This window comes from Penaeus monodon, chromosome 17 (assembly GCF_015228065.2).
Source record: "Penaeus monodon isolate SGIC_2016 chromosome 17, NSTDA_Pmon_1, whole genome shotgun sequence".
NCBI lineage: Eukaryota > Metazoa > Arthropoda > Malacostraca > Decapoda > Penaeidae > Penaeus > Penaeus monodon.
The window spans coordinates 32,155,683-32,168,901 of NC_051402.1; the positions used below are offsets into that span (position 1 = coordinate 32,155,683).

At 36.4% G+C, this 13,219-nt stretch overlaps 1 protein-coding gene across 1 annotated transcript in view; it reads left to right on the top strand.

Moving 5' to 3' along the window:
* The window catches only part of LOC119583346, a gene marked incomplete in the record, with an annotated part of 28,054 nt that overhangs the window by 6,344 nt on the left and 8,491 nt on the right, over positions 1-13,219 (top strand). The window contains 1 exon segment of the mRNA XM_037931818.1: positions 1-2,870. This exon segment is cut by the window's left edge and continues 542 nt beyond it. Within this exon segment, the coding sequence (XP_037787746.1) occupies positions 1-2,870 (2,870 nt within the window).

The window sequence follows — 13,219 nt, forward strand, 5'->3', positions numbered from 1 at the left end:
CAGACATCAAGTGGAAAAAGAAAACTAAAGTCATTGAAGAATTTGAGATAGATGGCGATGAGTTACAGGAGTTATACTGTAAGAAAGGGACAAAAGGGCAGCAGATTGAGTTGGGATTTGAAGAGAGTAGGAGTAGCAAGAGAAATAGATTTCAAAACTTAGCAGTAGGTTATGAGTTAGGGAATTTAAGATCAAAGAAGAAATCAGGTGAGACAGACAATATCATTGAAAAACAGAAGGAACTAGAACATAGATATTTGGAAGACAAGAAGTCTCAGGTAAAAGTTGTGTCCACAAGCAATGTTATTAACTTGCTAAGTGATGATTCTTTGGATGATGCATCATCTGATAAAAGTGAAAAAACTGTTGGTGAAAAATTATCAAATATCAGATCATACGAACAAGATGATGGTCCTCATGCAGCTGATTCAGTGACTGATCCTTCTGCATGCTTTGAGCCATGTGGCCCACTTAAAACAGGAAAGAAAAAAAGAATAAGAAAACACAAGAAAAAGAAACGTAATGAACAGCAGAGTGTGATAGAGAATGATGCTTCATATGGGAATATAGCTGAGGAGAAGTCAGTATTTAATAGAGAGGTAGCATACAATTTTCCATTTGCAAAACCAAGAAGTACAAAGCAAGGAATGCAGCCTGCCATAAACCAGGGCAAGCATGTGTTTTTTGAAAGTGAAGATGAAATAATTTCCAGTAATGAAAAAGAGAGAGGAAGTTCCGCTCATGATGTTGAGGTTCTTGCAACTGCTTCCAGTATATTTAGAAAAGATTCTCAGCTTTCAGAGCAAAGCAGTAGAAAGGAAAGTTTTAGACAGACACGTCAAAGATTGACAGAACCAGTTGTTGTTGAAATTGAAGGAGAATCTACACTACCTAGCAGTTCATCAGTTTTTGCTCCAAGTAGATATCAACCCCAAAGGAGACAAATTCCTAGTTTTAGTGACAGGCAGTTAAAGAAGCACAAAAGAGATGATTCAGATGTATTGTTCCCAGGGCAGGATATTGAAGAAGAAATACATCTGGGAGACAAATTTAGATATTCTACACCAGTCATGAAGAAGAAACCACCAGTACAAGTCCAAGATGATGAATGTGTACAGATGCTACGCTCTGAAGATTATTCATCAGTTGATAACAAGGCCATTTCCATTCCATCTCAGCCAGTTGGTGACACTGATGATTTAGCCACCTTCAAAAGAATTTGTGAAAATACTACCCTCATGGTTGTAAAGGTTGATCCAAGAAGGAGACCTCAAGTTAAACCTCAAGCGAGAGAAGCAAATAAGACAGGTAACACTCTAAACCTTGGTCCACCAAGCCCTTCAGACCACTCTACAGTAGATGTAAGTGAAGAAAGTAAACAGACCTTCCATAATCTGACAGTGATCGAAAATAGGGATATGCCTTTAATCATTCCAAGAGCTCGAAGGTCATTGCGAGGTTCTGAAGAAAGAAGTATAGGTGAGAGAAATACAAATTATGGTAATTCAGGAAATAATGTGGAGCAAGAGAACTGCTCCCAGTCTGGGAATGGCACATGCACGGAAGTTCCGCAATCACATGAATCTATAAATTCAGTACAAGACAGAAGAAACAGAAGTAAAAGTTGTGAAATTATTGAGAATAATATGGAAAGAACTCAATTGAACCATCCCAGTAATTCTAATTCAAGCCCAATGGATACAAACAGTAAGTTATCTACAAATAAGCCTGAATTTGGAATGCATTCGCATTACAGAAAAAAAAATAGGCCAAGGGTTTTTCAGTCTGTTGGTGCTGTTCTTGCCAATCTTAAGTACTCAAGTGAGGAAGGCAGAGAACCAATTGCTGAACCCACAACAGGCAAGGAAAAGGTTCATGAGGCAGCCCTTGAACAAAAACTGTCACAGGCAGAAGTGCATGCATCAAAACAGTCTTCTGATGCACATAAAGATTTCAGTACAGAGAGTAATAATGTACTCAAAGAAAATGTAAATCAAACTGATGGTTCAGGAGCAGTAGAGGATGATGACATTGTTCACTTGGAAAGTGATGAAGAAGAACATGTTGTCCAAACTAAAAATGTAGTACCTGAAACTTTAGATGTTTTAGACATCATTGAGGAGAGAAGAGAGAGGATGCAGGGAATTGCAGAACTAGGGAAATTAGGTGATGTGCAAAGACATCAAGAAATTATGTTCTCAGAACAGTTTAAAAATATTCCAGGTGTCATGGAAGCTGTTCCAGAAGGATACAGAGGTTTTCCAGAAATCCTGGCAAAGGTGCTAGGAGGAGGAGTTTCAATGAAGCAGCTTGTTCCAGAGCAAGAGACCATCTCACATAGAGAGAATGAGTTAATTTCAAAAGATAGTTTGAAAGAAAAGCAGGAGGTTACTCTTGATGATGAACAGAGTAATCAGCTTGTTTCACAAATTAGACAAGATATTTCAGTAAACAGAGCGCATAGTGTGCAAGAAGAAGCCAGTGATGTAGTGCCAGAGAACAGAGAAAATTTGATACTTGAAAGGAGAAAGAATGAAGACTTAGGAGAAATATCAGAAGTTGTATCAGGAGAAATTAAGGGAAAGGAAGAGGAGGTTGTGCTAGATGAGTTTCCTGAAGAAAAAAAGAGGTCCCCAATTAGAGATGAATTGTGTATTACTAAAGAAGTCAAAGAAAAAGTTGTGCAGAAAGTAGAGGATGAAGATATCAGAGTGGTGGTTGATGATGATGTTAATGTGCCGGGAAACCTAAATAATGACAGAGCTGTTGTAAATGAAAATGATGACAATAGATCAGAAGTGAAAGTTGTACCAGAAACTGAGGATTCTGCAAAAGGTTTGAAGGATGCTATAAAGAAGACAAAAATGGAGGTAAGATGTTAATTTATCTATATTACATTGTAAGTCTGACAAAAATATATCCAGGTTTTAGGTTTCAATTAATGTGTATATTAAATATCATCCATTTCAGTAGTTCCCATCTTCCCTTCAGTATGAAATTGATTACTTCATATTTCCAGTTTATCTGTACAGACTCTTACATTACTCTCTGGTTTCTCCAATCCCATGCTTGTCCTGGGGGGCTTAGGAGCTGGAGGCTAAAGTCCAATATTGGGGATCTCCCCTACCTTGGGCCTCTAGCCCTTACCCCACATGGGAACCCTGAATGATGGACTGTTTCTCTTCTACACATTTTAGGCTTACCATGGCCAATAATGAAGATTTTGTACCCTTATTCTTTTTACCAACTAGCCTCCCTGAATCTAACTTCTCTGGTTAACTGATTCCTGACTCTCCACTGCTACTATAAATTCCTCCTCCACACTCACTGTCAACATTACCATCCTGTATCATCTTCCTGGGTTATAACTCAGCCCTCAAAGGACACTCCTGTCTCTCTCCCAATATCCTCCACACAATCTCTTCCTGCATAATCTTCTTCATTTTCTGACTCCACCCTAATAACAAGTCTTCATCCTCACTGCCCTCCCCTCCACAATAATGCCTCACTCCACATCACTCCCTCTTCCTCCCGTCCTTGTCCATCTACAATGCCCACATCTACAAATCTTTTAACAACCCTTTTTAGTCCAGCCAAGTGGGATCAATTTTTTTTTTTTTTTTTTTTTTTTTTTTTTGTTTGTTTGTTTTTTTTTTGTTTGTTTGTTTTCCCCATGCAACCCCTTACTCTAACAATACCCTCCTCTTCCACCAATGTCTCCAAAAACAAGTAGGCAGAGTTTCCTTCTGCAGCCATTCCGATCATTCACACCTTATAACAGTTGCATCTGAGACCCTAGTTGATATTACTGGTAAACTTATTCCAGCCCAATCCCACTCTTCCCTAAATACTTTTACCAGAACTGTTTCCATATCCCTAGGTGATTACCCTGTCTATGACAAGGATTGGTCAGACTGTGAAAACAACTTGCTTGACTGCCTCATAGGCCATATTGATCCCAGCTTCATCAGTGTCAGAAGTATCCCAGTCAAAATTCTGTATCCAGATACACCACTTTCCTGGTGCATCTGGACATCTGAAATTCCTAAACATGACCCAAGAGAATACCCCCTGTCATTTACCGTCTAAACTCTACTCTCATTCTTTCTACATTCGGCGTGACTGCCGACATCCATCTTCCTCCTCCTCATATCAACCCCCTACCCCTCAACCCCAACTTTTTCTCATAGTTGGTGATTTAAACTGTCACCATAATCATTAGTATAATTCCCCAATTACTTCCTTAGGTAGTTTCCTGGAACACTTTCTCTCAAATACTTACTTTGTTCTTCTTAATTCAGACCCCCTACCCATTTTGACACATTTTGCATACCCAATCCTTTTCATGCCTTTAACTTTCTCTTTGCTCCCCTTTCCTTTATCTAGACTTTCATTGGTCAGTTTTGAACCATCTTTCTTATAATGATCACCTTCCTATTCCCCTTTCTCCTACTTCCTATGACTTGCTCCTCAACCCCTCATGCTGTTGCATTGATAAAGCAGACTGCAATACTTCACCTGTCTCTTTCCTCTTCCTCTTTCTTCATCATCCTTCTCTTCCACTTCAGACATATTTTCAGATATCACAGAGAGTGCTGCCTTTACAGCTATTCAATTATATCCAAATATGTTCCATGGTAGAACCGTGAATGCACTTCAGTTGAAGCATTCAGTAAGGAACAGTTATCTCTTCAAGTGAGACACCCCTAGCCAATTATCAGCCATTATCATATGTAAAAGCATCCACTCATCTTTGCCTCACAGTCTGAAGCTCTGTCACATCCAGCTGATGAAATTATGTTTCCACAATAACATCCTCAACCCCTGTTTCTGGAGTCTGCATAGAATCTATTTATTATCAGGAAAGTATCCCTCATCCAGCCCCCTACATATCCATACTACCCTCATTTCTGATCCTTTCCAAGTCACTGCTGAACTTGGTGCATATTTAAGCCAGGTCATTAGTGGCTTTCACCTTTCTTCCCACCTCTTTTCCATTAAAACAGCCAAAGAATGCACTCCCATCTTCTGTACCTTATCCTTTACAGAGTCTTATAATATCCCCTTTTCTTGTGTTCAACTCCTTTCTGTCTTAAAGTCATGGCACAACACACATGAAGACCTGACTCTATACATTATAGTAAGATATGGATCTCCTACCTACTTTAATTGTTCTTCCTATTGGCAATTTTCAGCCGTAATTAACCCTTTCCCGACGGGTAGTATTCATAGTGGCCCGGGCCTCGCTGCCGGGGGCTTATATCGTCATCCTAGCATGCGCGACCACTCATGCCAAATACCAGCATCCCATGCTGTTTCTTCGTAATACTACGAGGATATGTTGTATTTTCAGTTTTCATTATTTTCTAAAAGTCTCACTTGCCTTTATTTCCGATAAATCGGGGACTGAAGGATATTTTTGTTTTTTATTAACTCCATTTTTATCATTTTTGTCTATAGTCTGAATAAAAAAAGCAGTGTGGGGCCCCCCCATGTAGTTGAAACTTTGGTTTTGTATTTTTTATTATTTTTTTTAATTTTAATTTTTTTTTTTTTATTTTTTTTTTTTTTTAAACTTAAAAAATTTTTTTTTTTTATTAAAAAAAATATTTTTTTTTTTCCCCCCAATATAAAAATTTGAGGGAAAGGGTTAAAAACGCCCTTTAACCCCCCACTTTTAAAGGTGGCCAGAAAAAAATTTTTGACTAACCCCATCCGGGTTAAACCCCATCCCCGGGCCGATACCCCCGCAAAATCCAAAAAAAATTTTCCCCTTTTTGCAATTTGGGGTAGAAAATTCAACCTAATTTTCTATTTTTCCCCCCATTTTAAACCCCTTACCCCTACCCTTTTGAAACCAAGTAAATTTTTTGCCCCCCCCAAAAAATTTCCAGATAAATTTTCCCCTTTAATATTATTAAAATACTAAAAATTTCAATCTTTTATTTAATTTAATTATTTTTATTTTAAATTTTTTAAATATTTAAAATAATTTTAATTAAATTTTAAAAAGTTTTAAATAATTTTTAAAAAAAAATTAAATATTAAGAAAATATATATAAATAAATATATTATATATATAAAAAATATATATATATAAAATTAAATATAATATTGTATATATATTTTTTTTTTTATAAAAATTTATAAAATATTTATTTTCTTTTATATAATATAATTTTAATAATATAAATATATATATATTTTATAAGATGAATAAAATTTTATTTATATTTTATAATTTAAAATATATAGAATATTTTATATATTATATATAATATTATATTTTTATATTTTATATATTTTAATAAAAAATTATATATATATTTTTAAATATTATATATATAAAATTTTTATATATTTTATATATTTATATATATATATATATTATATATATAAATAATATATAAAAATATTATATAAATTTTTTTTTATAAAATATATATAATATTAATAAAATATATTTTAATATATATATATATATAATAATAAATATATATAATATTTTTATTTTATATATAATTTTAATATAAAAAGATATTTTATTATTTATATATTTTAATTATAGTTTTAGATATATATATATATATATAAAATAAAATATTAATAACATATATTATTATAATTATTAATATATAAACATTTTAATATATTATTTATTATAATAATTTTATATTATATATAAAATATATTAATATAGTTTAAATTTTTAGTCATGGTGTGCAAAAGATGAGTGATACTTTTTTAAAAAATGTGAAGTGGATAGCTGAAATTTTAAGTATGGGGAAACCCAAAACCTAAAAAGGGTGGGGAGAAAGGGCTGAGATTCAAAGTACCACACTAAGGGGAAGTTGAACATTCTCTTTAGTATTTTCCACCCAGAAAATTTTCGGGAAATGGGAGGTTTATCGGATGGAGGGGGGCATTTTTACGGGGTTTTCGGGAAGGGGTGGGTAAGGGTTTTAAAAAACTGGGGGGAGTAAAGGGGTCTAGTTTTTTAAAAACCCTTTTCCAACGGGGGGGCATGTAGACTGCCAGGGCCCTGGGGGACATCTCCCAGGGGCATGTACGTACATGCCATGGTGTATGTACAAAATATTATTTTTCTGCCACTGAAAGTGTGTTTAAAAGGTTTTTTTAAAAAACTTTCCCCTTTTTAAATTTAGCAAAAAAAAATAAAAAAAAAAAAAAAATTTAAAAAAATTTAAAAAATAAATAAATAAATAAAAAAATAAATAATAAAAAAAAACCCAAACGTTTTCAACTCCCATTTTGCCACACATGTTTAATTTTTTCAGCATAAAAATTTAATGATCAACTAGGGATCTATATAACAAAAAAAAATTTTTCCCCCGCCCATTTTCAGGAAAAGGCAAGTAGGGACTTTTTGGGAAAAATAATAAAAACTGAAAATAAAACAAAATCCTGGGTTAGTATTAAACGAAAAAACAGAATGGGATTTTGGGTATTTGGAAAGGAGTGGCGCGCAGCTAGGAGACGAAAAAACCCCCGGCGGGCGGGGCCCCGGGGAAATAGAAAAACTACCGGCCCCGGGAAAGGGTTAATTACGGTAAAAATTCCCAATGGGAAGAAAAAATTTAAATAGGTGGAAAAGATCCAATTTTAAATATAATGTATAGAGTCAGGTCTTCATGGTGTTGTGCCATGACTTTAAGACAGAAAGGAGTTGAACACAAGAAAAGGGGATATTATAAGACTCTGTAAAGGATAAGGTACAGAAGATGGGAGTGCATTCTTGGCTGTTTTAATGGAAAGAGGTGGGAAGAAAGGTGAAAGCCACTAATGACCTGGCTTAAATATGCACCAAGTTCAGCAGTGACTTGGAAAGGATCAGAAATGAGGGTAGTATGGATATGTAGGGGGCTGGATGAGGGATACTTTCCTGATAATAAATAGATTTATGCAGACTCCAGAAACAGGGTTGAGGATGTTATTGTGGAAACATAATTTCATCAGCTGGATGTGACCAGAGCTTCAGACTGTGAGGCAAAGATGAGTGGATGCTTTACATATGATAATGGCTGATAATTGGCTAGGGTGGTCTCACTTGAAGAGATAACTGTTCCTTACTGAATGCTTCAACTGAAGTGCATTCACGGTTCTACCATGGAACATATTTGGATATAATTGAATAGCTGTAAAGGCAGCACTCTCTGTGATATCTGAAAATATGTCTGAAGTGGAAGAGAAGGATGATGAAGAAAGAGGAAGAGGAAAGAGACAGGTGAAGTATTGCAGTCTGCTTTATCAATGCAACAGCATGAGGGGTTGGGGAGCAAGTCATAGGAAGTAGGAGAAAGGGGAATAGGAAGGTGATCATTATAAGAAAGATGGTTCAAAACTGACCAATGAAAGTCTAGATAAAGGAAAGGGGAGCAAAGAGAAAGTTAAAGGCATGAAAAGGATTGGGTATGCAAAATGTGTCAAAATGGGTAGGGGGTCTGAATTAAGAAGAACAAAGTAAGTATTTGAGAGAAAGTGTTCCAGGAAACTACCTAAGGAAGTAATTGGGGAATTATACTAATGATTATGGTGACAGTTTAAATCACCAACTATGAGAAAAAGTTGGGGTTGAGGGGTAGGGGGTTGATATGAGGAGGAGGAAGATGGATGTCGGCAGTCACGCCGAATGTAGAAAGAATGAGAGTAGAGTTTAGACGGTAAATGACAGGGGGTATTCTCTTGGGTCATGTTTAGGAATTTCAGATGTCCAGATGCACCAGGAAAGTGGTGTATCTGGATACAGAATTTTGACTGGGATACTTCTGACACTGATGAAGCTGGGATCAATATGGCCTATGAGGCAGTCAAGCAAGTTGTTTTCACAGTCTGACCAATCCTTGCATAGACAGGGTAATCACCTAGGGATATGGAAACAGTTCTGGTAAAAGTATTAGGGAAGAGTGGATTGGGCTGGAATAAGTTTACCAGTAATATCAACTAGGGTCTCAGATGCAACTGTTATAAGGTGTGAATGATCGGAATGGCTGCAGAAGGAAACTCTGCCTACTTGTTTTTGGAGACATTGGTGGAAGAGGAGGGTATTGTTAGAGTAAGGGGTTGCATGGGGAAACAAACCAAACAAACAAAAAAAAAAAAAAAAAAAAAAAAAAAAAAAAAAAAAAAAAAATTGATCCCACTTGGTGGACTAAAAAGGGTTGTTAAAAGATTTGTAGATGTGGGCATTGTAGATGGACAAGGACGGGAGGAAGAGGGAGTGATGTGAGTGAGGCATTATTGTGGAGGGGAGGGGCAGTGAGGATGAAGACTTGTTATTAGGGTGGAGTCAGAAAATGAAGAAGATTATGCAGGAAGAGATTGTGTGGAGGATATTGGGAGAGAGACAGGAGTGTCCTTTGAGGGCTGAGTTATAACCCAGGAAGATGATACAGGATGGTAATGTTGACAGTGAGTGTGGAGGAGGAATTTATAGTAGCAGTGGAGAGTCAGGAATCAGTTAACCAGAGAAGTTAGATTCAGGGAGGCTAGTTGGTAAAAAGAATAAGGGTACAAAATCTTCATTATTGGCCATGGTAAGCCTAAAATGTGTAGAAGAGAAACAGTCCATCATTCAGGGTTCCCATGTGGGGTAAGGGCTAGAGGCCCAAGGTAGGGGAGATCCCCAATATTGGACTTTGGCCTCCAGCTCCTAAGCCCCCCAGGACAAGCATGGGATTGGAGAAACCAGAGGAGTAATGTAAGAGTCTGTACAGATAAACTGGAAATATGAAGTAATCAATTTCATACTGAAGGGAAGATGGGAACTACTGAAATGGATGATATTTAATATACACATTAATTGAAACCTAAAACCTGGATATATTTTGTCAGACTTACAATGTAATATAGATAAATTAACATCTTACCTCCATTTTTGTCTTCTTTATAGCATCCTTCAAACCTTTTGCAGAATCCTCAGTTTCTGGTACAACTTTCACTTCTGATCTATTGTCATCATTTTCATTTACAACAGCTCTGTCATTATTTAGGTTTCCCGGCACATTAACATCATCATCAACCACCACTCTGATATCTTCATCCTCTACTTTCTGCACAACTTTTTCTTTGACTTCTTTAGTAATACACAATTCATCTCTAATTGGGGACCTCTTTTTTTCTTCAGGAAACTCATCTAGCACAACCTCCTTAATTTCTCCTGATACAACTTCTGATATTTCTCCTAAGTCTTCATTCTTTCTCCTTTCAAGTATCAAATTTTCTCTGTTCTCTGGCACTACATCACTGGCTTCTTCTTGCACACTATGCGCTCTGTTTACTGAAATATCTTGTCTAATTTGTGAAACAAGCTGATTACTCTGTTCATCATCAAGAGTAACCTCCTGCTTTTCTTTCAAACTATCTTTTGAAATTAACTCATTCTCTCTATGTGAGATGGTCTCTTGCTCTGGAACAAGCTGCTTCATTGAAACTCTTGAGATGGTCTCTTGCCAGGATTTCTGGAAAACCTCTGTATCCCTTCTGGAACAGCTTCCATGACACCTGGAATATTTTTAAACTGTTCTGAGAACATAATTCTTGATGTCTTTGCACATCACCTAATTTCCTAGTTCTGCAATCCCTGCATCCTCTCTCTTCTCTCCTCAATGATGTCTAAAACATCTAAAGTTTCAGGTACTACATTTTTAGTTTGGACAACATGTTCTTCTTCATCACTTTCCAAGTGAACAATGTCATCATCCTCTACTGCTCCTGAACCATCAGTTTGATTTACATTTTCTTTGAGTACATTATTACTTTCTGTACTGAAATCTTTATGTGCATCAGAAGACTGTTTTGATGCATGCACTTCTGCCTGTGACAGTTTTTGTTCAAGGGCTGCCTCATGAACCTTTTCCTTGCCTGTTGTGGGTTCAGCAATTGGTTCTCTGCCTTCCTCACTTGAGTACTTAAGATTGGCAAGAACAGCACCAACAGACTGAAAAACCCTTGGCCTATTTTTTTTTCTGTAATGCGAATGCATTCCAAATTCAGGCTTATTTGTAGATAACTTACTGTTTGTATCCATTGGGCTTGAATTAGAATTACTGGGATGGTTCAATTGAGTTCTTTCCATATTATTCTCAATAATTTCACAACTTTTACTTCTGTTTCTTCTGTCTTGTACTGAATTTATAGATTCATGTGATTGCGGAACTTCCGTGCATGTGCCATTCCCAGACTGGGAGCAGTTCTCTTGCTCCACATTATTTCCTGAATTACCATAATTTGTATTTCTCTCACCTATACTTCTTTCTTCAGAACCTCGCAATGACCTTCGAGCTCTTGGAATGATTAAAGGCATATCCCTATTTTCGATCACTGTCAGATTATGGAAGGTCTGTTTACTTTCTTCACTTACATCTACTGTAGAGTGGTCTGAAGGGCTTGGTGGACCAAGGTTTAGAGTGTTACCTGTCTTATTTGCTTCTCTCGCTTGAGGTTTAACTTGAGGTCTCCTTCTTGGATCAACCTTTACAACCATGAGGGTAGTATTTTCACAAATTCTTTTGAAGGTGGCTAAATCATCAGTGTCACCAACTGGCTGAGATGGAATGGAAATGGCCTTGTTATCAACTGATGAATAATCTTCAGAGCGTAGCATCTGTACACATTCATCATCTTGGACTTGTACTGGTGGTTTCTTCTTCATGACTGGTGTAGAATATCTAAATTTGTCTCCCAGATGTATTTCTTCTTCAATATCCTGCCCTGGGAACAATACATCTGAATCATCTCTTTTGTGCTTCTTTAACTGCCTGTCACTAAAACTAGGAATTTGTCTCCTTTGGGGTTGATATCTACTTGGAGCAAAAACTGATGAACTGCTAGGTAGTGTAGATTCTCCTTCAATTTCAACAACAACTGGTTCTGTCAATTTTTGACGTGTCTGTCTAAAATTTTCCTTTCTACTGCTTTGCTCTGAAAGCTGAGAATCTTTCTAAATATACTGGAAGCAGTTGCAAAAACCCTCAACATCATGAGCGGAACTTCCTCTCTCTTTTCTTTACTGGAAATTTAATTTCATCTTCACTTTCAAAAAAACACAGCTGCCCTGGTTATGGCAGGCTGCATTCTTGCTTTGTACTTCTTGGTTTTTTGCAAATGGAAAATTGTATGCTCCCTCTCTTTTAAATACGGGACTTCTCCTCAGCTATATTCCCATATGAAGCATCATTCTCTATCCCCACTCTGCTGTTCTTTACGTTTCTTTTTCTTGTGTTTTCTTTTCTTTTTTTTTTTCCTGTTTTAAGTGGGCCACATGGCTCAAAGCATGCAGAAGGATCAGTCACTGAATCAGCTGCATGAGGACCATATTTTGGGTCGTATGATCTGTTTATTTGATAATTTTCACCAACAGTTTTTTCACTTTTATCAGATGATGCATCATCCAAAGAATCATCACTTAGCAAGTTAATAACATTGCTTGTGGACACAACTTTTACCTGAGACTTCTTGTCTTCCAAATATCTATGTTCTAGTTCCTTCTGTTTTTCAATGATATTGTCTGTCTCACCGATTTCTTCTTTTATCTTAAATTCCCTAACTCATAACCTACTGCTAAGTTTGAAATCTATTCTCTTGCTACTCCTACTCTCTCAAATCCCAACTCAATTGCTGCCCTTTTGTCCCTTCTTACAGTATAATCCGTAACTCATCGCCCTCTATCTCAAATCTTCAATGACTTTAGTTTCTTTTTCCACTTTATGTCTGTTCCCATTTCATAGTCATTTTTTCTTCCAGTTGACTGCAACTGGACATTTCATTTCTGCTTTTTTCCCTTTGACAACTTCCACCAACAAAATATGGGTCATTCCTTCTCTCCCAAGATTCGTTAACTGTTCAGTTCACTGTCTTTATTCAGTTAACAAGTCACTATCACTCACACTAGGGTTTTTACTTTCATTTACATCACAGAAATTTGCTTCAAGTTTTTAAACTTATCCTTTACTTTTCCTTTTCCCTCTGCTTTCTTCCCTGGAACTTCCCCTTCTGAAGTTTATGCTCTTTTACGTTTCCGTGAGGTTCCTTCTCTAACATTAGAATCACTCTCAGAAGTGCTTATTACATCCTCTACCTTTATCCTTTTTTCCCTTCTTTCCTCTTCCTCTGTTTGTGGCAGAACAAACAGGACTCCTTTTCCTTTTCTCCTTCGCTGTCTCATTACGGATTGTCTCTCTTTTGCTGCTTTTTTCCCTTT